At 39.7% G+C, this 26,412-nt stretch overlaps 1 protein-coding gene across 1 annotated transcript; it reads right to left on the minus strand.

Annotated features, from left to right (window-relative positions):
* Positions 1 to 58: 58 nt before the first annotated feature.
* SDCBP2 (syndecan binding protein 2) lies at positions 59 to 25,531 on the minus strand. Its single transcript, XM_012553635.3, has 9 exons — positions 24,979 to 25,531; positions 12,651 to 12,724; positions 10,667 to 10,733; positions 9,368 to 9,468; positions 7,709 to 7,867; positions 6,116 to 6,291; positions 5,861 to 6,032; positions 1,837 to 1,928; positions 59 to 1,112 (listed from the first exon to the last, which is right to left on the minus strand). Exons 2-9 carry the CDS (start codon positions 12,702 to 12,704, stop codon positions 1,058 to 1,060), a joined length of 876 nt encoding a protein of 291 aa, XP_012409089.1. The 5' UTR covers positions 12,705 to 12,724; positions 24,979 to 25,531; the 3' UTR covers positions 59 to 1,057.
* Between the last annotated feature and the right edge of the window lie 881 nt (positions 25,532 to 26,412).

The following is a 26,412-nucleotide window of genomic DNA, read 5'->3' on the forward strand; positions in this document are numbered from 1 at the left end:
ATTTCGCTGCTTTTTTAAGTGTTGTTTTTATGAACCATCCTGGAATCTATTTACAGAATCCTTTTTGCTCATCACATTGGGGTGCACTTTATTTACAATAAATCAATCAAATTCAGTATACAGTGCCTGGCATGTAATAGGTGCTTAATAAATGTTTATTGATTGTTCATCACCAGGGACTCACTTAATAATTTTTTTTGTTCTACTGCAAAGATAGCAAAGCACTAAGAGAGGGAACTGAGTTATGCTTATTCATTTCCTTTTGAGGGTCAACTCTTCAAATAGACTTAAGAGCTATTTCAATAATGACAACCAATTATTTCTCCCTAGGTCCTCTGCTCAACATCAAGGCTTACCCCCTATAAGATCAACCTTCTTGAGAATATTAAAATCAACTGCTATAAAATGCTGAAGTGACAAGTAAAAGGGGGAGGAGTGACAGAACTGAGTAGCCTGTTGCATTAATTCCCTTGAACCCTAATCTGCTTGGTTTCATCACAACAATTATAAATTTGATGCTAAGTAATGAGGGGTTGGATTAGATCATCTCTGAGATTCCTTTTGCTCTCCCTCTGCTTTGATCTTTATCTCCTGAAATGCTGCTTCACCAGATTTTTTTTGCAAAGACAATGTGAAACAGTTTACTTTCATCCCCATTCCTTCTCTTCTTGATACCTGAAGGCTCCAGGAAACCATTTACGTATTAATATTTGCCAGAATTCATTCTTCCAGGCATACAGACAAAGATTTTACTATGGTCTGGCTTGAGGTTCCATTTCTTTTCTTAACCCCTTGACATACATAGGCCCTTCCAGGACCCTTTCTTCCCACCCTGCAGCAGGGCAAAGAGCTTCCTCTCAGCCAGGTAGAAGAAAAATAAATCAGAATACGGGATGCTGCTCATTCCCACCCCTTCCCTTGAAATGGCAGAAATGGCCCCCTAAAGGGTTAAGGAGGCCCTTAGAGGGATGTGAACTGTGGCCTTTCCCATCTTTTGAAATGTCAGAGGGTTCCCTGTGGAAGGACAGGAAGCTGCAGGCTGTCTAGGTCCTTGGCTTCAGATGTCAGGAATAGAATGATCCATGGAAGTATGCAACAGGGTCGAAGAAAGCCTGGGAACAATGAAAGATAGTAGAGATTGGCAAAAAGCTTTCCTCAGAGAACCTCTCATGATATGAATACAATTCTGCATTTACTTTACATATTTCTGAAGCTTTTGTGTAACATTTCCTCCCAGCCCTCTCTGGGAGAGGGACAGGGAGTGATGGGATAATCTCCCAATCCTTAGGCTTCCAGATTGTACATATGTGTTCTCACTATGACATCACAGAAGTCCTACATTTTCTTCTTGTAATAACAAACAGCCATGGAATATCAGAGTTAGAAAGGACCTTTATGGACCATTGGCTTAAACCTCCTTGTCTTAGAGGAAACCCAAGACTAAAATAAACAACTTGTAAGTGGCACATCTGGAACTCAAACCTATGTCTTCTCATTCCCAAACCAGGGAACTCTTCCTGCTCCACCAAATTGCCTCTCTCCATCTAGCCTTTCTTCTTCCTCAATAAAGACAGCCTGCACTATTACCTCACCACCTCGCTTTAACCTGGGGAGCAAGAAAGTTCAGTAAAAACAAGTCCTGTTGGAGGAAATAGGAAACCTGGGTTCATGTTTTGTCTCTGCCCCCAATTTTGCAGATAGTTTTCAAGAAGTTATTCTCCAAAGCCCTGTATTCTGAAGGTCCTTTCCAACCCTGACATTTGTTTGGATGCTGGAGGATCCTCCTGTTGGGCAGGGGTAAAGAAGGAGGGTGGAATAGAGAAGAAGTCTCCTTACTTTTTAATCATGTGCTCATAAATCACTGTGGGGATGATGGTGAGGGTGATCACATTTCCAGCTGTGGCCAGGATCTCCGTAGTCTCTTTGTCCTGGAGCCAAGAGGAAGAGGAGAAGAAAATGAGAAATTAAAAATATGACATTAGTTAGGATGCTGGTAGGGGCAGGTAGGTAGCACAGTGGGTAGAACACTAGGCTTAGAATCAGGAAGTGAGTTCAAATCTGAACTTATACATTGATCCTATCACTTATTCCTGTTTGCCTCAGTTTCCTCATCTGTAAATAACAAATCACACCAGTATTTATGCCAAGAAAACTCAAAATGAGGTAAAAAAGAATTGGAGGGAGCTAAAATGACTAACCAACAAAAAAATAAAGGTTAAACATTTTTAACTCATTCCAATGAAATTTATTTACCATCTACCATACATAAGACTCTGCACTTAGCCTATAACCATGCTGCTGATTCCACTATTAGAGTAAAATAAATCTTTATTTTACTTATACAAGATACAGTAGGGACATATAAAACATGACTACATTGATTGTAACTGATCTCTGGTCATGTAGTACATAGGAGGTCAGTGGCCACTACTTTCAAAAAGCCAACCTCCAACTCCCAGGCCTTCTACAGAGCCTGAAAAGTTTTGTTAAGGATAATATTTCCTTGCCTATCTGTCCCTCTCTCCCCCAAATGTAGAGAAGAAACTGAAGTAAATGAAAACTTTGTACTTCTGAGTCACATACAGCTAATTAGAATGATTAGGGCTCACATGAACTTATCTCGGCTTTATCCAGCAGACTAGTACCAATTTGAAGTGGGGAGTGGGGAAAGTGTGGACAGAGAGGAAGGCACTGAGAAAATGAGTGCACCTTAGCTCTTGTAATTTAAAAAAGCAGTTATTCTGACATTACTATGGGTGAAACATTGGAGTAAGTGCTGGGGGAAATAACAAAATTTAGAATATCCATAGTCCTGGAACTCATCATTTGTTGGAGAGAAAAGGAGAAAAGAACCACAAATAAAAACCTTCTTCTGTCAAAAAGAAAAGGCCCCCATTGGCTTAAACAAATCCTACCAACCTTGCTTGCTCAGTTTCATGGGTTTTATTTACAGGAAAGTTCCCTCAGGTCCTAACTCAGAACCTATTTATTTTTGTTTTATAACTAATTCTAACAAGTTTGGGTGTCTAGTTTCCCAGACTACAACACATAAGAAGCAGCCAATAAAATGAGAAGAAGAGGAAGTGGAGAAAAATGCTGTTTGCTGTAGGAAACATACACTGTCTATAAGAAGTGATAGTCTAACAATGAAGGAGACAGGGAAAAATATGAAAACACACACTCAAAAATTCAAGAAATCTAGTAGTTAGAGGCAAGTGAGTGCAGAGGCAAAGAAGTTCGCATATCTCAGTAATCCCCTAGAACTCCTGGGTCATAGGCCAGCCTTTTGCTTATAACAACCACTCTGAGCATCTAGGAAAAAAATAACGGTTAAATTTTAACTCATTTCAATGAAATTTATTTAGCACCTACCACATATAAAACTCTGCACTCAGTCTTGAATGGTGACTAAGTGTGAATAGGACAGAAGGATATTTAAGACAGAGAAACCGTGTGATGTGGTGCTTCTCTGGATAAAATGTAAGCTCCTATGGGAAGGGATGTTTTTGTTTTATCTTTAAGTCAGCACCATTTTGGTGCTTAATAGATTGGTTGATTGAAAGATTGGTACAGTGGCAAGACTTCTGGCCTGGAAATCAGGAGACCCTCGGTTCCAGTTCCAGCTTCACTAATAATCCACTCTGTTTAACTTTGGGCAAATTACTTCCATTTTCCAGGCCTCCATTTTTCTCTATTGTAAAACAGTATTATTGGCACAGCTTACCTCCTCAGAGCTGTGAGTAAGGCACCCTGAATACTGTAAGGGGCTTGACTTGACTCCAAGAACCTTCCCAGTCCTAATTTTCCCTGGTTCTAATATGTCAAGTTGTCTTCAGGCCCTGAGATTCTAAGATATTTTGGGCTCCATTCACACGGTTGGCTTCACACACTAGCTCAAGGTCATTTACACTCCAGTCTGAGCCTGACTTTCTAGGCCAGGAGCCTCAAATGGACATTCTGTCACCCTGCTGAAAGTCCTAGAATGGGTGAAGGGATGTTCAGCCTAAAGTTAGGCAAGCCCAAGGTTATGATATTCTTAGTTACAAGCAGCCCTAGTCAGTCACTGTGCTATTCTACCAGGAACAAAATGCCTGTTTCAGAGCCTCTGCAGTGTGAATATAGCTTTGCTTTGCATTATTGTTTATTGGAATTCTTTTTTTAAAGATAAAACATTAATAAGAAGAAAGGAAGAGAGGAAGGAAAGAAGGAAGGGAGGGAGGGAAGGAAGACAGGGAGGAAGGAAGGAGGGAGGGAAGGAAAGTAAAGAAGAAGAAAGGAAGGAAAGAAAGAAGGAAGGAAGGAAAGGAGAGAAGGAGGGAAGGAGGGAGGGAGGGAGAAAGGGAGGAAAGGAGGAAGGAAAGAAGGAAGGGAGGGAGGGAGGGAAGAAGAGAGAGAGGGAGGGAGGAAAGGAAGGGAGGGAGGAAGGAAGAAAGGAAGGAAAGAAAGAAGGAAGGAAGGGAGGAAGGAGAAAAAATGGGAGGGAGGGAGGAAGTGAGGCAGTGAAGGAGAGAAAGAGGGAGTAAGACAAGGAAAGGAGGAGGGAGGGAAAGGAGGAGAAGAAAGAGAAGGACAAGGAAGAAGTGGAGAAGAAAAGAGAAAGAGGAGAAGAAATAATTTATTCTATTCCAGAGTGATTCATGATGGAAATGTTTGTGTTATATAAAGCCAGAAGGTGTCAGGAACACATGAGGCCCAGAAGGCACAGTTCTCTGCAGTCACAAAAGTGAGAGCAATACAGAATCTCTCATATTCCCGAAGTACTTTCTGGTTAGAGAGAGCTTTCACATTCACTCTGCGCCTTACTACAGTCCTGTGGAGGAGACAGGGTAGGAGTTACCATTCCCATCTCCTGTGCGTTCCTCACTGTATTGGTGTGTTTTGTTTTAACAGGGCATACATATATAGATTACTCCAATTTTTTCTTATTATAGGATTTCTCTTGTAACAAAGTAAACCAGTAGCTTCCTTTGAAAGGACATGCAACATTTCACATCTGTAGCATTGCTCCTCCCCAAATGCTTTTAATGAACAGAAAGCTGTTTTCTCTTCCTATCCCTCACTCTATTAGAAAAAAAGAGAAAAGAACAAAGCAAATTTCTTTTAACAAATATGCACAGTCAAGCAAAACAAATCCCTTCACTGTCTGCATGCGTGTGTGTGCACCACACACATATGTGCACAGGTGTGTGTGTATAATTCCATACCCTAAATTCACCACTCTCTGTAATGGATAAACATGTTTAATCATGGGTACTCTGGAATCATGGGTGATCATGGTATTGTTTAATCATCATTCTTACAGCTTTCAAAGTTGTTTTTACAGTGTTCTGTCACTGTAAATAATTCTGATTCTGCTCAATTCATTCTTCATTAGTTTATAAAAGTCCTCAAAACTATTTATAATATTGATGTTATATAGTATAAACAAACTGTTCTCTGGTTCTGTACCCTTCACCCTGCATCACTCCATTCATACGAATTGTTCCACGTCTTTTGGAAATCATCTGTTTCCTATTACTCCATAATAATCCATCACATTCACAGACCGCAACTATTCAGGCATTCTGGAATCATTTAATATCCTTTTAATTTCCAGGGTTGTTTTTTTTGTTTTGTTTTGTTTTGTTTTTTACTTCTACAAAAACTGCTGCTATAAATACCCAAAAGAGAGCAAAGAAAGAGGGAAAGGACCTTTATGTCCATTCTCATTTTACAAAAGAGGAAACGAAAGTCTAGACAAGGGAGTTACTTGTCCAAGTTCACACAACCTATAAACAGCAGACATAGACTGGAGCCCAGTGAGAGCCTAGACAGGGAATGTTTTTCCTTGATAGCCCCAGGGAGAAGGCCCCCGACTTACCTTCAGCCCAATGACATTCTGCCCATTCACCTCACAGATATAGTGGTTAGTGAGGAGCCCGTTTTGGGCCGCAGAGCTGCCTTTGACAATGGACACAATTTTCCCCTTCTTCATCACGAAGCCCACAAAGCCGCTGCTGTCTTTGTGCACGGTGACAGTCCGCTGGAAAGGCCTGGAGGGAAGAGAGCAGTGAGACAAAGGGCATCGGGGACAGCAAGGAGCAGCTGCTGGGCTTGGGGACCCTGCGAGGCTCACCTGTCCCTCACAACCATGACGATCTTCTCGGCTGAGGCTCTCTTTACCACCTTGTGGGCCTTGTCTGCACTCCAGCCCGCACAGTCTCTCCCATCAATTTGCAGGATCTGGTCCCCAAAGCGCAGGCCCACAAGGGAGGCTGGAGTATTGGCCTGAACCAACTGGACAAACAGGCCCTGCGGGAGCAAGATCCACTTGACAGTCAGGACTGGGATCCCGCCCAACCCCAGATATCTTTAAAACTGGCTCAGGGGTCAGGGCTTATACCTCACAGATTTAGAGATGGAAGGGACCTAACCCAACCTCCTTCTGTTCTTACATATGCATAGAAGGTCTCACAGGTTCCTAATGCAGAGCAGGAATCTGAACCTAAATTGTTTCTATTTCAGGATGTGACAAAAAGCAAAATCCCTGGAATGTCTGTTGGGTCAGAGAGGATAGAGTGCCTTTTCTCCTCCACTTATGGCCTCCCTCAGCACACACCTACATCCTCCCCTTTGGGTCTTTCTCTGCTTTGATCCCATGATCAGGATGGCCACAAGTCCAAATGTAATGGAATCCTAGCATGGACAGCTAAAGAATGGGAGAAATGTCATGGTGGCCCAGGACACAGAAAATTTCATTTCAAGGCTCCACCACTTCACTTCCCCTTCTTTGAGACCTCAATTTTTCCATATGTAAAATGAGAACAAAAAAAATTCTCCATCTTTCTCCCTCAGAAAATTGTTAGAAACCTCAAATGAGAAAATAAGATTAAAGAACTTTGTAGCCACAAAATAATACAAATGTATCTATAATAGCTAATATTTAGCTGGCACCTGCTATATGCCAGGTGCTGTGCTTTTAAAGTATTTTACAAATATCTCATTTGATCCTCACAACACCCCTGAGAGTTAGATACTATTTATTATCCCCATTTTACAGATGAGGAAAGGAAGGCAGACAAAAGTTAAGAGACCAGCCCACTCACACAGTTAGTGACTAACTGAAGCTGCATTTGAAGCTAGGTCTTCCTGACTCTACACCCAACTCTCTACCCACTGCCCAAACACCTGTACATAGGTCACTCCCCCACATATCAAATTAATCTCCAAAAATTACAACTCACACATGTGTATATGTATTAATCTTGAACAAGAGCCAATTATAATTTTGAACAAAGTTCCCAGATCCCCATCAGCAGCTGCAAAGCGACCCCCAGAGATTTCTAGTTCAGACGCTCTTCACCACAAGAGCCACATGGATGATGATAGACTTGTATTTGGAACTGGTTTTGAATTCCATCGCCATGGACGAGTGTAGACGGAGTGACCTTAGGCAAAAGGTTTCACCACATCTTTAAAGTGTGTGTGCATGAATATGTGTGCATGTTGTGTGTACATGTGTGTGTGTGCACCCTAGAGATCCTCTAAGGATCCTTCCCAATCAGATTCTCAGATTTTAGGAAAGTGAGGGAAGCTCAGGGATAACCTCGGAAGAAGGGCAGGAATCTCCAGGGTCCCTTGGTCCCCTTAGGGAAACATCCTTTCACCCTTTGCTCCTTCCCATCTCCCACAGCTGACAGGGAGGCAGATGAGCCTCGCTTCCCAATACCTTATCGATGGCTTGCAGCCGTAGCCCAGTCTTCCCCTTCTCATCCTTGCACAGGTGGATCTCTCGCACGCCGGGCTTGATCTCAGCTCTGCGAGCGCCCGCATTATTTCCAGTCACTGGGGCTACCATCTGACCTTGTACAGTGGGAGTGACCGCTTGCTGTAAGGATTGGTCAAATTACCGGTGTCAGTGTAGATCCCTAGGAGGGACTCTTTCCTACTTGCTCACTGTAGCATGGCAGGGATAGAAAGTGGGGAATAAACGGGGGGTGAAAGCAGAGGAGATTCGCTTTCTGGGTAAGATAGGGACACGAAGTCTCTGGGGACTCTCCCAATTGGTGGCCCCGCTCAAATCAAAACATGAAAGACAAGAGAAAGCATAAATTCCTCTGGATGGCCACCAGAGGGCAAAATAGTCCCACATATCCAAGAAACCCTGGGCCGAGGTGGACATAGGGAGAGCCGGCTAAATGGCAGGATAGAAGGAAGGAAATGGCAGGATTACAGGGACCTTAAAGGACTGAGTCCAAACCCATAATTTCACAGGTGAGGAAACCAAGGAACAGAGAGGGAGGAGAGGCGATCTGCCCACAGTTAATGTCTGAGGAGAATCAAGTTAGTCTGAGACACTGATGAACCTAACGGAAATTTTCAGAGGAAACGTCTCTGCATCAGTCGTCAGTCTATAGAGTTCACTGGTCTGAGGTCTCCATGGTCCAGTGGTGACCCCCTTGGAGACAAAATCAAGTCCAGGCTTTTTTTGACGCTAAACCCAAGCTAAAGGTCTCCAAAACCAATGAACCTTTGAGTCTGGCTATCATTCAGGAGTAGGAAGGATGCTGTCCTTTGAGACTGGCCAGTCTAAGGGTCTGAATCTTAGAAGGAATAAGTCCAGTTTTCAGAAGATGGAGATTAGGGTTCAAAGGGATTCAAAGTCATATCAAGTGAAGAAATGTCAAATGAAGTAGAAATGTTTTAATTCTAAAGAAAAGACTGTGACCATAATTACCTGAAGGACCATCTTGGAGGAGAAGGATGAAGACATGTTTGGACTGGACAGTATTAAGAACTGGAATCAACTGGCAGGCAGATTTATAGGAAGGCAGAATTCAGTTCAATATAACACAAGAAAGTGCTTACTGACACTCAGCTATTTTAAAGAAGAATGGGCTGCTATAGGACACAAGGATCTCCATCACTAGAGATTTTCCAACAGAAACTAAACCACTACCCCTTTTCAAGGTTGTTAAAGCAAGGATCCCTGCTTTCAAATCCAGTTTTAACTGTTTCTGAGGTCTCTTGAAATTCTAGTATTCTGCGGACCAAAGCTGTATTATTAGACTTCTGAGGTTGCTTTATATCAGGATCTTCCTTTGGCCCATACTTATCCTCATTTGGATTTTCTCTAGATGGTGTTGAGCTAGAACCAGCCCAGGTTCCAGAGGTCAAAGGGGACCCTTCCTCCCTGAATAAGCATTGTCAAAAGGACAGCAGCACCAGAAATGCTAAAAACAAGAAGGAAGGAAAGAGTTTGATAGCCAAAAAAAAGAAGTAGCCCCTTTAGGCCCAGAGCAGGAACTGAAGCATCAGGGAGGGATGGAGGGAACACCTCCATTCTCTGTGCTTAACTGAAATAATCCACACAGACATAGGTACCCACATTGTCACTTGCTGGAGTCAGGGACAGGTTCTGTTGGACTTCTTGACTTGAGAGAGAGAGACCCATGTAACTTCCTAATTCAGCCAAATTTGGGTACAAAGCTAGGAGGGAAATAAAAGAGTAAAGAAAAACATGATTTATACACACAAACACACATAACTGTCCCTAGTGCCTTAAGGCCAACAAGAGTATTTATATATTAAGGAAGATGTGTGTGTATATTTATAGGTAATTATATTTATATGAAGGAAGTTTTATATATGCACATATATAATTACATTTATATTAAAGAATAGTTATATATTTATATGTACTATTTTTGTTATATTAAGCTTAATTTATCATATATTTTATACATGTTTTATAACTTAAATTATATTGACAGATGTTTATAGATAGATCTTTAGATCAACAAATATAAAATGAGCCCAAGGCTGAGAGTCAGGAATCCTAAGTTCCAAGCTAGCTTCTGCTAGTTGATTTCTTAAGTGACTTGAGCAAATTATTTTTCTCTAAGTCTCAGTTTCTTTATCTGTTAAATGAATGTGTTAGACTCAAGTTTTTAACCTAAAGTCTGTAAACTTTTTATTTTAAATATTCTGGTAACTAGATGTCATTATAATTAGCTTCCTTTATAATCTTAAAAATTTTATACATTTAAGAACATTATTCTGAGAAGAGATTCATAATCTTCCAGATTTCCAAAAGGACTCCATGATAAAAAAAAAAAAAAAAGTTAAGAACTTCTGCTATCTCTAAGACCCTACATCTGAGGTAGCATGTTCCAAATAACTCTCAGGTCTGATATTCCATATTCTGAGTTCTCTCCTAGTTCTGACACTCCATGTTCCAAGGTCTCTCCCAGCTTTAACATTCTACATTCTGTCAATTCTTCAGAAGAAATCATTGGAACATAGTATGGGAATGGATCCAGCTACAAAATCTCAACTGAGTATATTATATAGTACTGTGAATAGACTTTGGACAATATCTCTGCGCTCCCAACAAACTGAGAAGTAGAAGGGCCAAAGCCAAAGAGAACTAAGACCCCAGGAATGAATAAATGCATTATGTTTCTCTGAATGATTCTGTTACAAATTTGTCACCTAAAAGGGGTGAGGTATAGGTATAACTTGGAACCACAAGTCTACCCTTTGCTTTTTACCACTCCTCAGATGTGCCATGCATTTACTCTCTCCCAATTATATACTTGTCCTTCCAAAAGCTGGTCAGGCATATTAGCAATCAAAAATACTCTCCTTCTCCCTCCCTAGTATGAGTCAACATTTTGGAACTTACCAGATTGTGAGGATGAGGTTTCCTGGGCTGGGAGAGTCAACATCTTGGGAATCGCAGAAGCCTGAGCCTGCAAGAGACCAGAAACATCAATAAGATACTCAACTCTCAAGCTCCTGGGTTCCTTCATATAAAAAAGTCAAAGAAAGCTCCAAGTTGGGGTTCTTTGAATTCTTGAAAAATTCATACCCAGTCCAGAACCAATGGAGAATGATAGGATAAAGAAGACCCTAGGAGGCAACCCTAAAACTAATCTAAGGATCTCTAAAAGCTATGAGTAGGTGGCATGTGTCTCATTCTAAATTAGTAAAAGGTAGCAAATAAACTAAACAAGTCCAAGGAAAGAAAAGTAATCAGAACAGAGAAGAAACTAAAAACCATCTCATATAAGAATCAGTTGAAAGAGTTTAGAATGGGATGCATAACTTAGAGATACTTAATAGGGGACTTGGGCAGTTGTCCTAAAAGATTTGAAGGATTGTCAGTGAGGAAGATAGATTGGACTTTTTCTTCTTGGCTTTGGAGGACAGAACTCTAACTAGTGGGAGAAGGGAAGAAGTTAAAGAGAGGCAGGTTTCAGTTAAATATACAGAACTCGGTAGTAATAATAACTAACCAACAATGGAATGAATAAGCTGTTTCAAAAAGACATTCAAAAATATTTACTACTAATTATATATTGTTTTTGTAAGATATATTAATATAATATATATAACATACTTATTATTATATACTATTATATGCTACTAATATATATTATATATATATTTACTATATTATATACTATTTATATACTTTTAAGATTTGAAAAAATATTTTACATTTTATATCATTTGATTCTTAGAATGATCCATCTAAAAAGGTGCTGTTAAAATCCCACTTTGCATATGAGAAAACTGAGGGCCAGAAAGGTAAAATGATTTGTCCAGGATCATACAACTAATGTATGAGTTGGCTGAGGCAGGATTTAAGCTCAGAGCTTTCTGATTCCTAGTATAATATCTCTAGTGTCACCTTGATCCCTCAGAAGTTGAATGGCTCCTTGCTGAGAGATGTTGTAAAGGGGCTTCCTATATCAAATATCCACTGAAGGTTTCTTTCAGCTCTAACATTCTCAGATTTCATCATCTACTTAGAAGGCATAAAGAGGTAATGATATAGTAGGAAGAGTACTGACTTCAGAGCCAAAAAACCTGGATTTCCATTCCAACTCTGCTACTTATTTCTTGTGTGAATATAAGAAAATCACTTCCTTCCTTTGAACCTCAATTTCATCAGCCTATAAAATTAAGACCAAAGATCATCTGTATGGTCCTTTATAGCTCAAATTCCTATGAATCTAAGAGTTTTAAACACCTCCTAAAAATGGGGTTTGGGGATCCACTCTTCACCCAATGACATATGACAGTAGAAGAAGAGGTTTGATAATTAGGAGTAAGGCCAGGCAATGTGATCCACAGCTGTAATCCCTGATAAAGGGGAGGCTGAGCTTGCTGGATCACTTGAGTTTGGTATTTGGGAAGTTCTAAGGGGAGAGAGCTGCATCAGGAAGGACAAACTGGTCCGTGCCGATTGATCAATAACTATTTATTAAGTACCTACTATATGTAGACACTATGTTAAGCAGTGAACAGAAACAGAGCAGGTCAAAGTTTCCATGCGATAAATGAACAATGCTTTGTAAGTCTTTAAGTGCTGTATAAATGCTAACCATTAGCTATTGGTGAGATTGGTCCCATAAGTAGCCCCTGAAATTCCCAGCACTGACCCAGCCCTGGACTCCGAGATTCCCTTGTGCTCCTGGGACTTCTTCAGCTTCCTCCCCATACCTCATCCTTTTTTTATTCCTCCTGGGCTCTGCCTGAGGCAATTGGCTGGTTTTGTTGCTACCATGGACAGTGTCCGATAACCTCACTAGGAACCAGACCCATCCCAGGACAAGTTGTCATAGGTTGTCCAGGGCAAAGGCAACCCTAAGAAACATTACCTGATAGACTTTGTCTACCTTCAGATCTTCTAGCGATGGGTATAAGACAGACATGGTGGTGTCCAATGAGTTACCTATGGAACAAAAACAAATGCTATGAGATAGAGTCAAAGAGAAAAGACAAGATTACAGAGGCTCCGCAGCCATTGTGGCAACCAATAGGGGGATCACTGAATAGAGACGGGATCTGGTTGATATTTTATAGTCCCTTGGCAATGGCTTAGCGGGTTAAGTTCATAAAGAGATTAATTTTGTAATATATTTCTATTTTGAATTATCAAGTAAAATACTTCAGATACCATATAGGATACCTAAAAAGAAATTATCTCGAAATGAGGGTGGATCTGGAGTTCAAATCCAAGTTGGGCAAGTCATTTAGCCTATAACTGCCTTACTTTCCTCATCTGTAAAATGGGGATAATAATGACACAGCTGTGTCAAAATAAGAATAAAATGAAACAATATTTATTAAGTGCTTTGTAAAACTTAAAGCTATGACTAAAAATAAAGTTAGCTATTATTGAATAAAGGATACAGGGGAAAGGATCTATGGCATGATTACTATCTTCAAGATCTTAAGGGCTGTCTGTTATTAGGAAGAGACATGAATTCAGAGGGTCATTGATTTAGAGTCGGAAGCAAATTTAAAATATAAGCTAATCCAACCCTCTGATATTATAGATGAGAAACTGAAATCCAGAGAGATTTAGTGATTTGCCCAAAGTCACACTTAGTTGTATTACATGCATAGGTAATGACTAACAGCTCCAGAATTTGAATTTAAATTGTCTGACTACCAATCTGGAGCTCTTTATTCTGTTCCAAGTTCCTGAACCAACTTTGTGAGCAGAACAAGAAGTGGTAGGCAGACACAAAAGACCTTATTTTTTGAACAGTTGTTGAACTTTATAAAGGAACTTTGGGTCATGGGTGGATTGGATGGACCTCTGAACCACTAGTTTCTGCACTTTTCCATCCATTTCTTAGATGTATTATTTTCCTTTTTTTATTTATTTACATTTATTTTTAGAATTCATTTTTTAAAAATTTTGAACTCCAAACTGAGATGTACTATTTTTAATAGTTACATCTCCCAATAATATTTATTTTTTAAAATAGTATTTTATTTTTATTAACTCTACTAAAAGTAGAGTTACACACCAAAACCAGTGATCTCATAAAAGATAGCCTTCACTAGGGATTTTAGGTAAGAGGACAAGCTATTACATTTTATATTTTTATGGAATTTCGTAATATACACTAAATGTATCAGTAGGTAGAATACCATGACTATGTAACCCTGGGCAAGACATTTAACCTCTATATGTCTCAAGTCCTCATCTGTAAAATGGGGACACACTAGAGAAGGGAATGGCAAACCACTCTAGTTAGTACCTTTGTTAAGAAAATCACATAGGCAAAGTCCATAGGTTTACACAGACTGAACATCTTAACAACAATGAACATGAAGATAGAATATCAAGATAACTGTACTCAGTGATCAATGGAGACAAAGTGTATTTGCATCCTAAAACTAAATGTGAAAAAGAGATCTCTGAGGTCTCAAACAAAACTGAAAATCTGTCACTGACTGTGTGAAAACCCAATTGCCTCAAAAAAAAAAAAAAAAAAAAAAAAAGACTAAAAATCTGCATACATCAGTCCAGTTGCTTCTCCAGGCTGCCTATGGAATTTAAGGTCTGTTTTGGTTTAGTTTTTCCCAGTTTTTCAACAAACGCTGAAATTAGAATCATAGAAAAATGTCTGGATTTGGAAACAGAGGCCCTGAGTTTGAATGCTCTACCTGCTCCTCATTTCCTATATGACTTTAACCAATATATTTCATCTTTGTGTCTCAAAAAACTGGGGAAAGGGGAAGAAGTTGTACTAGGCTGCTGAGGTCTCTTCAAGCCCTAAACCTGCAATTTCATTATAGTAGAGAATCACAGCAGATCCAAGACACTTTAGAATATGGAATAGCAGATTTGGTCTTAGAAACAATATGTAGAAGAGGAAGTAAGTCCAAAGGGAGGAAGTTCCATATCAGTCAGTGAGAATACGGTTTTCCCTAGTCTCCTGTTTGATATTCCTTCTGTCACACTGCCTTTCTTGTTCTTCCCTTAATACTAGAAGCATACCAATTAACACAAAAATGTTATTATAACTTTATTCTGAAATAAAAATATTCATCCTATCACTAGGTGGCAGCCAGGAACAGTTAGGTGACACAGTGGATTTCTATCTTCTGGTCTTCAGTAAGAAAAACCCCAGTTTAAATATGTCTTCAGATGCTGGCTAGCTGTATGACCAAGTTACTTATCCTCTCTTTCCTCATCTATACAATGGGTCTAATAAAAGTACCATTCTCTCAGAGTTGTCATGAGAATTGAGATAATTGTAAAGTACTTAGAATAGAGTAAGAGCTATGTAAATGTTGACTGTTATTATTATTATTAAATGAGATAATGATTGTAAAGTTCTTGTAAAGGCACTGTTGTACCTGTCACATAGTAAGGATTAACGTGTTAGTTATTACAATTATTATTATTAAGTTAGATATTTGTAAAGTGCTTAGCACAGTGCTTAATAAATGTTTATTTCCTTTCTTCCTTTCTATGGATGAAAAAAAATTCACTGCCAGTTAATCCAGCTTGATCCTTTAAGGTATTCTAAAATTCCAGTCCTTCTGTTATTGAATATTATATTGTATATTATTGAATATCAGACATCGGTCAGATCTTTCTCCAAGCAGCCACAACTGTTGCTGTCACATGAGGCATCTGGAACATAATCCAAAGTGGGCTGGATCTGGAGTTGTGAGCACTCTGCAAGCCATTGTCCTTTCTGTCCCTTGACTCACCCAGAAAATCAAAAGGAAAAACAAAACCAAAGTCTGTTTTCTTCTATGAAAACAGGAATGATTGGTTCACTCTCTCACATGCAATGAAACCAATGCTCTGAAGATGCCGAAATATTTATAAAGCAAAAGATAAGTGGCTAGACAGGTGCTACCTTTGATTTTCCAAAGGGCAGACAGGGCAATAGTTATCGTTTAAGCTGGCTGCTCCTTTCTGAGTGTCAAAGGTGAGAAGACAGGAAAGACCAAAATTCTGCTTCTTGTTAAACTCTCTGAAAATCCTAGAATAATAGATTGGGAAGAGAGCGTAGATTTCCTCTAGTCTCCAGGCCAAAATATTGTTTTATCTAGCCAAAGGTACTATACCCAAGTCAGTTCTTCTATACTATTGTTTCCCCCACTTATAATCAATCAATATGACGCGGATCGGGCACCTACTAGACTCTCTGTACTATAGAACTTAGTCCCAGCATCTAGACTATCCAGCACACTGTAAGCATTTAATAGGCAGCTAAGGGTGCAGTGTGTAGTGCTCTGAGTCTGGAATCAGGGAGACTTATCTTCCTCAGTTCAGACCTGGCCTGAGACACTTACTAGCTGTGTGATCTTGACCAAGTCACTCAACCCTTTCTGCCTCAGTTTCTATAAAATGAGCTGGAGAAGGGAATAGAAAAGCACTCTGGTATCTTCCAAGAAAGCCTCAAATGGGGACATGAAGAGTCGGACATGACTGAAAATGACTGGATTTTTCCTTAAAATGATAAGTAGTAGCTATCTAAAGCCACCAGCAAGCATTGTATGCAACGGGGATGAGCTAGAAGCATTCCCCATAAGATCAGGATGAAAGAAGGCTGCCCATTATTAACACTAATGTTAAATATTGAAATAGAAATGTTAGCTTTAGCAATAAGGGAAGAAAAAAATTGAAGGAATTAGAGGAACAATGAAGAAACAAAACTATCATTCTTTGCAGATGATGGTATATTTAGAAATCCTAGGGCATCAATTAAAAAACTGCTAGAAACAATTAAAACTTTAGCAAAGTTGCAGGATATAAAATAAATCCATATAAATCACTGACATTTCTATATGACATCAACAAAGTCCAGCAGCAGGAGATAGAAAGAGAAATCCCTTATAGATAATAAAAACTATAACTATAGATAACTATAGTTAATATAGTTATAACTATAGAGAATACAAATAACTATAACTATAGATTATACAAAATATTTAAGAAGCTTATATTCTGAGATAAGGGTATGGAAAGAGATATTTGTCAATACATAAAAATTAAGTGTATACAAAGTAATATACAATTACTTAAAGAGAGAGAAAATGCAGGAGCTGGTAGTCAAGTTGTGCTCTGATTGAATCTAGATAGCGTCTATATAGGGAAGAGCTAGCAGGCCATTTTGACCAGAACAGAGGATACATAGAAGGAAAACAGGAAGAAAAAAAGGAAGACAGGAAATAGGAAAGAAATGAAGGAAGAAAAGAAGGAATAAATCCCCTGAGCTCAAGGCTTAACTCTCTGACCAACTCACACTTCTCAGATTGGTTAAACCAACAGGAAAAGATAATGATAAATACTGGAAGGGACGTGGGAAAACTGGGACACTAATGCATTGTTAGTAGAGTTGTGGAATGATCCAGCCATTCTGGAGAGTAATTTGGAACTATGCCCAAAGAGCTATAAAACTATGCATATTTGATTCAGCAGTCTCACTTCTGTGTCTATATCCCAAAGAAACCAAAAAAGAAGGAAAAGAACCCACATGTGCAAAAATGTGTGCAAAAGCTCTTTATATGATGACAAAGAATTGGATAATGAGTAGATGCCCACCATTTGGGGAATGGCTGAATAAGTTATGGTATATGACTTCCATCCCCAGCCATACCTAGTAAGACAACCAAGACTCGGGACTATTTTCTTTGCCTAAGAAGACAGTCACATTGGGCTCAGGAGTCCCCTCTCTACATGAGCTCTCAGTTTCTGCACTTATTGAATAGTTTCCTGTTAGTTTGGTTATTGATATGGTCAGTAATGCTGAACCAGCCCTGCATTCCTGGTATAAATCCCACTTGGTCACAGTGTATTATCTAGAATATAAGTTTCTTGAGAGTAGAAAGTAACTTCATTTTTTATATCTTTGTATCTCTGTTACCCAGCATATGGTCTAACACAAAATAGATTCTTAATATTAATTGGTTATAATAAAGTAAATTGAATGATAACTCTGGCTTCTAGTATTGAAAGGGCTTCATGAGGAAGAGGGAATAGATATCCTTCTTGTTCAGAAGGTATGTTCTATAAAAAATGATGAACCAGGCTGATCTTAGAAAAAGGCCTGGAAAGATTTACATGAACTGATGCTGAGCAAAACAAGCAGAACCAAGAACATTATACACAGCAATAACAAGATTGTACAATGATCAACTATGATAGACTTGACTCTTCTCAGTGGTTCAGTGATTCAAAGCAATCCCTATAAGCTTTGGATGGAAAATGCCATATACATCCAGAAAAAAAATGCTTAAGCAAGGTACTTAACTTCCTTGTGCCTCAGTTTCCTTATTTGTATTTATCAGACTAGACAGCTTCTACTGCCCTTTCTAGCTTTCAAGTATAAGCTCTATAACTAAGACAGAGTAAAGTGGGGACTGTCTCTTCCCCAATCTGGGACAGTAGCCTCTTTTATTACTGACTAAGAGTAAATTGGATTTTTTTGGCTGCCTTATGGCATGATGTTGACAGATTGCTTGGTACTTTCCCAGTAAAGCCTTCCTTGACACACCCAGGCTATATTGTTTTCTTCTTCCTATTTTCCTATAGCACAGTCTGAATCTCCTTTTTATCCTCCACAGACCTGAGCTATGTAAATGGAATCCCAATCCAGTCCTTACTTGTGTCAATCATATTGCCCATTAATGTAGAAAGTATGCTCCTTGAGAGTAGAGTGGGGATCTTTTGGGGTTTTATTTCCCAAACTTCTATTAAGGAATCTTGAAAGATACAGTGATTTGCCCAGTCTAGACCTGTCTCTCCTGAAGTTGCAAGTTCTGAGAGAGAGAGAAAGAGACAGACACAGACACTGATACAGAGTCAGAAAGACAAAGACGGAGTCAGAGACAGAGAGAGAGAGTCAAGAGACAGAGACAGAGAAAGACAGAGATAGTCAGACATAGAGAGACAAAATCAGAGACAGAGAAATAAAGTCAGAGAGACAGAGTCAGACACAAAGAGACAGAGAAAAGACAGAGAGACAGAGAAGAGACAGAGATGGGAGGTAGGGATGATGGGGGGTGGAGAGAAGAGGGGAAAGGGGGCTTCAGAGTCACCCTCCGAGCAAGGGCCACAGGAGTTAGAATGATGGGGGCTAAGAGAGAGTCCTCATTTGTAAGATAGGTTTTCCTACAAAGTGAGCCTCAGAATAGCCTTTAGGCCTATGCTGAGGTATGAAGGCCTTAAAAGCAGAGATCACAGAGGCCTGGGGTCAGGAAAGATAAGACTAGTCTATCCTAGGAAGAAGAGATTCCCAAAAAGATTCTTCTTCTCTATGGAAAGTAAAAAGCACAATCACAGGACCAGTGGGGGACTGATCATTCCAAGTACCACCTACTCCACCCCCTAGCCCAGCCCAGTTTAGAAAGTGAGCAGGAAAGCTGAAAAGGCTGCATAAAAGGTGGGGGAGCCTAGCTTGCCTCTTCAAAATCCCCTCTCTCCCTGCCATCTGAACACACATTTTGGCCACTGCTCTGGGACTTCCGTGCCTCCAAACTGAAGGATGTTGGATGAAAGGGTTATAGTAAGAGAAGGAAAGGTTAGCGTCCTTTAGTAATGCATTCAGGGCACAGCCATTTAAGAGGTTGGAATCAAATTTTGGAAATCACCCTTTTAAAATTCCTTCCTACCTTAAAAGCAACCAAGATAAGGTCAAAATGGGTTCAGATCTAGGCATAAAGAATGAAATTATAAAAAATTAGAGGAACACAGGATATTTTACCTCTGACCTGTGGAAGGGGAAGGAATTTATGACCAAAGAAGCTGAGATCATTACTGATCACAAAATAGAAAATTTTGACTATATCAAACTGAAAAGTTTTTGACAAACAAAACTAATGCAGACAAGATTAGAAGGGAAGAAAACTGGGAAAATATTTTTACAGTCAAAGGTTCTGATAAAAAGGCCTCATTTCTAAAATATATAGAGAATTAACTCTAATTTATAAAAAAAACGCCATTTCCAATTGAAAAAATGGTCAAAAGGATTGAATAGAAATTTCAGATGAAGAAATTGAAACTTTTCATCATAATGAAAAGATGCTCCAAGTCATTATTAATCAGAGAAATGCAAATTAAGACAACCTGAGATACACACACACCTGTGACTGGCTAGAATGACAGGGAAAGATAATGGAATGTTGAGGGAATGGGAAAACAGGGAACTGATACATTGTTGGTGGAGTTGTGAACGAATCCAACCATTCTGGAGAGTAGTTTGGAACTACGCTCAAAAAGTTATCAAACTGTGCATACCCTTTGATCCAGCAGTGTTACTTTTGGGCTTATATCCCAAAGAGATCTTAAAGAAGGAAAAGGGACCTGTATGAACATGAATGTTTGTGGCAGCCCTTTTTGTAGTGGTCTGAAACTGGAAACTGAGTGGATGCCCATCAGCTGGAGAATAGCTGAATAAATTGTGGTATATGAATATTATGGAATATTATTGTTCTGTAAGAAATGACCAACAGGATGATTTCAGAAAGGCCTGGAGAGACTTACACGAACTGATGCTGAGTGAAACGAGCAGGACCAGGAGATCATTATATACTTCAACAACAATACTATACAATGACCAGTTCTGATGGACCTGGCCATCCTCAGCAATGAGATCAACCAAATCATTTCCAATGGAGCAGTAATGAACTGAACCAGCTACGTCCAGAGAAAGAACTCTGGGAGATGACTAAAAACCATTACATTGAATTCCCAATCCCTATATTTTTGCCCACCTGCATTTTTGATTTCCTTCACAAGCTAATTGTACAATATTTCACAGTCTGATTTCTTTTGTACAGCAAAATAACAGTTTGGTCATGTATACTTATTGTGTATCTAATTTATATTTTAATATATTTAACATCTACTGGTCATCCTGCCATCTGGGGGAGGGGTAGGGGTAAGCGGTGAAAAATTGGAACAAGAGGTTGGCAATTGTTAATGCTGTAAAGTTACCCATGCATATAACCTGTAAATAAAAGGCTATTAAATAAAAAAAAAAAACTGATAGAATTAAGATTAAACTCTGTATGGTTAATATAAAAAAAAGAGTGGGGTGAATTATTGGGAAAAAATGAGTCTAAGAGTACAGAAGAGAAAGCAAAGAAGCATGTTACTATATTGTTAAATTTACTATCACTTTAAGAGAAAGCAAACTATATATTTTCAATTTTATATATACCCCTTTGTTGTAGTTGGTCTTCTGTATGTTTGAATATTTCTGTTAATAATTAAGTTCATAATAAAATGTTTAAATTTTAAGATTAAAAAAAAAAAAAAGATTCCTTCCCTACCCCTAATCTCTTTGATACCCTTTCGCGCCTACCCCCCAGCCCTCCTAGGGCTCAGGAGTCCTATTTCCTCAGCCCAAGAAGACAATCGCCTTGGGCTCAGGAGTTTCCTCTCTAATCGAGCCCCCAGTTTCTGCACTTCTTGAATAGAATGTCTGTATGCACAGGAAACAATCTAGCCACTGTCTGTTCAACCTTGGGCCAGGATTTCCCAACTCTGAATTTCCTCTTCCAGGAAAAAGAGGGAGTTAGACTAGATGGTCCCTTCAAACACTGACAGTTCAAGTGATAAGACCTCTTCGGCCTCTGATGCTCCCTTCTGAGATCTAACATTTGGTCTGAGAGACCTAATTCTGCTCCTTCCAGCTTTGACTCCCTATGAGTCAATGGAATTCAGGAATTCATTCTTCAGAGTTTTAAGGGCTAGAAGCCGGGCACATTTACAGAGTGCCTGCTCTGGGCAGATTCAGCTGGGACACCAAAAATAAAGGGCTGGTGTAGATGCAGGTTGTCAGAGAGGGGAGGGGCCTTAGTAAGCATCTAGTCAGTCCTGGCCATTTTACCAAGAAGGAAACTGAGGTCTAAAGGGAAATAATTTGTCCAAAGTCACCCTACAGGTTGATTCCTGTCTGCCTGTCCAGAGCTCTCACTACCACACCCTATATGAGCACTTGCTAATGCAAGGCACTTCCTGGAGATAACCAAGCTACTGGGTCCTTTGAGGTTAAGTAAAACCAAGGAACTCAGTACATACTAGCTGCTTTGAATACCATTCAGGGGCTGGGAGAGGTGGGAGCACTCAGGGAGATTGGAGCAGGGAAGAAATGCTGATATGACTAGAAAAGAAAAATTCCTTTTAAGAGTCTTCACGGTGCACTTCTGAACTGTGGGAGCTAGAAGGGCCTTCAGTGATCTTCTAATTCAAAAGTCTAAAATAGGCAAGATCTTGCTCATAGTAAAAGTCACAGCAGAGATTCTAATGTCCTTGGAACTCAAAATTCCAAAATCTCTTAAATATAAAGGCCACTTGCAGATTGGGTCTTCCAATTCAGTGATTCCCAAACTTTTATTCTGAGTCCCTTTATACTACTAAAAATGATTAAGAATCTCTCCAAAGAGTTTTTTTTATGTGTTATAGTTATAGATATTTACCATATTAGAAATAAAAACTAATTTTGAAGCTATAGACCCTCTGAAAGGGTTTCAGAGACCCCCAGGATTCTGTGGGCTACACTTTGAGAACCACTGCTCTAACCAACTTCTAACTCATTTCCAACCCACTTTTAACCTATTTCTAACCCATTATTCACCTCCTATTCCACTGCCCCCAACTCTCTATCCAGTCTGTTGCTATTGTCTGCCCATTTTATTGTCTTAGTATTTCTCTTGTATGCCCCTTCTCTCCTCTGACTCTGTGTCCACCCACCTGGTACAGACCCTCCCCACCTCACAGTTAGACTACTGAAGTAGGCTTATGGTTGATTCCCTTGCACAGGTACTACTCAGCTTTTTCTCAACTCAAAGTGATCTTCCCAATTACAGGTCTAGCCAGGTTATCCTCCTACTCAATAACCTCCCCCATCACTTCTATGATCAACTGTAAGATTCTCTTTGGTGCTCAAAACCTGTCATAATTTGTCTCATTTCCCCCAACCTTTCCAGTCATTTTAATGCCTAACACCTCTCCTTCCTATATACTCTGAGATCCAATAACGCTGGCTTCCTTCTTGCTCTTGAAACCAGAAGTTTCACCTCTCTGTTGACACAGTATAGTCATGTCATGTCTCTATGTGACCCCATTTGGGATTTTCTTGGCAAAGTGGTTTGCCATTTCCTCCTCCAGCTCATTTTATAGATGAGAAAACTAAGGTAAACATTTAAGTGCCCAGGCTTTCACCCCTAGTAAGTGTCTGAGGTTACATTTGAAGCTGCTTTTCATCTCCTATCATGACCCCACTTGGGCTTTTCTTGGCAAAATGATTTCCCAATTCCTTCTCTAGCTCATTTTGTGGATGAGAAAACTGAGGCAAACAGTTAAACGACTTGCCCAGGTTCTTATATCTAGTAAGTGCCTGAGGTCAGTTTTGAAGCTGCCTTTCATCTCCCTACTCTGGGCATTTTTACTGGCTGTGGTGTGAGTTATGGAAGGGGGACAGAAGATGTCAAAAAGGAATCTAATTAATTGGAGAGTTATAGGAGAAGTTGAGACTAGTGTCTATTCATCAGCATCCCTGAAAGCATACAGAACTTTCAACAGGAAAAAGAGAGACAGAGAGACATGGATAGAGAGACAAAAAGAGTAAGAGAGAGATATTCTTAGGTAGGAAAACTGATTTCTCAAAATGAAATGAGATTTGAAAAGAAAAGGGGAAAAAAAGAGTTCACCCTGGTCTATTTATTAGCATCCTGACTAAAATGGGAAATATATATCCAAGAAAGCCCATAACTACATATAGTATGAGGGTGTGGAAAGTCAGGAGCCCTGGATTCCAGTCCTTACGATGTCACTAATTCCAAGTGACCTTTGTTTTTTCTGGACCTCAGTATCATAGTCTGTAAAATGAGGGGGGATGGATTACAAGGGTACATGAATGTCTAGCTTCGAATTTAGGGGAATCTTTTTTTCCCCCAAATGAATTAAAGCCTTCCCACTGAGAGGGATAAATGTCACAGACAAAAGTGAGCAGCAGAAAACAGCCTGCTTTAGGGCTTTGTGGAGAGTGTGGGGAGAGTGGAGGTGGAAGAGACTGTGAATTATAAGCAGCTCTGGCAGAGAGAGGAACCCATTAAAGGAAATCAGAGTCTTAACAGGGCAGTGAAGGCCATTTGGAAAGAAAGGTTTGGCTCCACCCATCCCTTTGCTTCAAATGGGGATACTGGCCCCAAGGTCTTCAATTTAAAGTACCTTTTTCTGGAGTTAGAACAGAGCCTGGGAAAAAAGACTCTATCAGTGTCCACTCTCACAGTGTTATCAATATTTAATCCCCATGATTCATTTCATCCTGGCGCTGGGGACCGGTTGGCTGGAGTTCAAAGCTCCTTTACTGACATTACCTCCAAAAGCCTCAAGGCAACTTCTCCCTATTCCCAACCCTGCAAGAGGGAAAGGAAGAAGGCATATTGAACTCGGTGTGTGACAGAGGGAGGGGGAGATAAGAAGAAAAAAGCAATAGGTCAAAGGAAAATCGAAAAGCACCAGAGCGCAGCTCAGTATCCTTTAGGAGTGTGAGCACCCTAGGGAGACCTCAATATTAGAGAGAGGGAGGGGAAAGAGCAAAAAGAAGGGGCTAAGGGGAAAGGAGGCTAAGAGGAAAGGAGAGAAGGGTAGGAAAGGCTAAAGGGAGGGAGAGCAAAAGGAAGTGGAGAAAAGAGCAAAAGGAAGAGAAGAAGGGGAAGTTAAAGAGGGAAGAGAGGGAGCAGAAGGAAATGGGGGTGAAAAAACAACAAGAGGAATGGGGAATGGGAAGAATAAAAGGAGGGGGAGAGGAGGAGGTAAAGAGGAGTAAGGGAAGGGAAGTGCATGAAAAGAGGAGGGAGTCGGAGGGAGAACAGGAGAAAAATAGAAATGGAGAGGGAGAACAGAAAGAAAAGAGCAGAAGAAGAAAGGGAGAAGGGGGTGAGGTGAGGAAGAAAAGAAAAAAGAAATGGAGAATGAGCAAGGAAATAATGGAAATGAGTGAGAAAAGAGGGGAAGAGAAGAAGTAAGGGAAGTTGGATAAAAGGGGGAAGGGAAGAGAAAAGAAAAGAATTGAGACCAAGAAGGGTTATAGGAGAAGGGAAAAAAGGAGAAGGTTCTTCAGCTACAAAATCACACTTCTAGTTAAAGTTAAGAATCTTGCTGGAGAAGGTAAAGGTGGGGGGTCTTTAATGACCACAGCTTTTCATGAGGGAACTTACCTAAAGAGTTGGGGCTGGAACTGATCTACTCCTCACCTGTCCTGCTTCCGAAAAGATCTGTCCTCTTCTCAGGAAGTCTCTATGCTTTATTTTTCCAGCTGAAGTTCCTCTTGGCTGCTTTCCAGAAGTTGGGAGGCACTGGCTGGCTCTACCCACAGCTGATTTATACCCAGCCCTGGGGAGGGGCCTTGGGTTGCCACAGGTAAAGGCTAGTTGTCAAATCACTTTCTGAATGACGTTTCAAATTTAACTCTAAAGGTATAATAAGATAAGACCGCTCTTGGAATACAGGTTAGGCAAAGAGAGCTGGGATTGCTTTGAGTTCTGTGGTCTTGGGCAAAACAGTTTCTGTTTCTCAATTTATCTGTAAAATGAATAAAATGGAATAAAAGATCTTTAAGGTTCTTCCCAATTCTAATTATCTGTTCTCTTTTTGGTTTTGAGACCTCATCTTTTCAAAGAGCTCAGGATTTACCAGTTGGAATTTGGTCAATAAAGACCCCCCTCTTTCTTTCCTTTCCCCTTCTTGATTCTGACTGTTGTCTCTCAATCCCTCAGAACTATGGTATAGAACTTGATTGAGACTCAGAGTTCAGGTTCCTGGGCACACCCTTCGATGGATGACCAAGTGGCTGACGTAGGGAAGGGACAAGCCCTTGTCAGATATGAATAGCTGAGCTACCTGTCACATAGATTATTTGCCCATTCAAACCCTAAGTCATCTTTCTAGTGATGAAGTTCATACCTAAGAAACCATGAAGATCCTTTTGAGTGCTGACATCAATTTAATTCAGCAGGTGTTTGATGAAGTGCTCCTTGTGCCCCCAACACTGTGGCACAGACAAGGGAAGATAAAGTTCAGGTTGTGCTCTTTGTCTGAGTGGGCATCCTGTAACCTTATTGAGGAGTCAACAACTTAGTTACAAAATAATTACAGAAAAATACAAGCCAATACATAAGCTAGAATAAGATCCTCTATGAAATGAAGAAATTGGACTAGAAGGTCTTTAAAATCCTTTCCAACTTTGATATTCTGTAATTTAGACTCTTAAGGCTCCACTAATCTTGATGTTCCAAGTTTTTCGTTTCTTCACTTTTACTTATGAAAATATCTAGTTTCTTTCAAAGCTTACATGAGGCCTTTCATGATCTCCTTGGCTATTTATGCCTTTGCTCCTCCACACGTTATGTTGCACTTATAAGATATAAAGATACATACACATCTCTTGTATATATTTATATGTGTATATGCTTATATATATTTATATATACATATATGAGAATGTGAAATATATGTATATGTGTATGTTAGTATATGTGTGCTTGTATATAACATAACATATATAATATAATAAATATATAATATCTCACCTAATGACATGAAAGGTTCTAGAAGATAGGGACTATTTCATTTTTATTTTTTCATTTCTTGGG

This window comes from Sarcophilus harrisii, chromosome 2 (genome assembly GCF_902635505.1).
Source record: "Sarcophilus harrisii chromosome 2, mSarHar1.11, whole genome shotgun sequence".
Classification (NCBI taxonomy): Eukaryota; Metazoa; Chordata; class Mammalia; order Dasyuromorphia; family Dasyuridae; genus Sarcophilus; species Sarcophilus harrisii.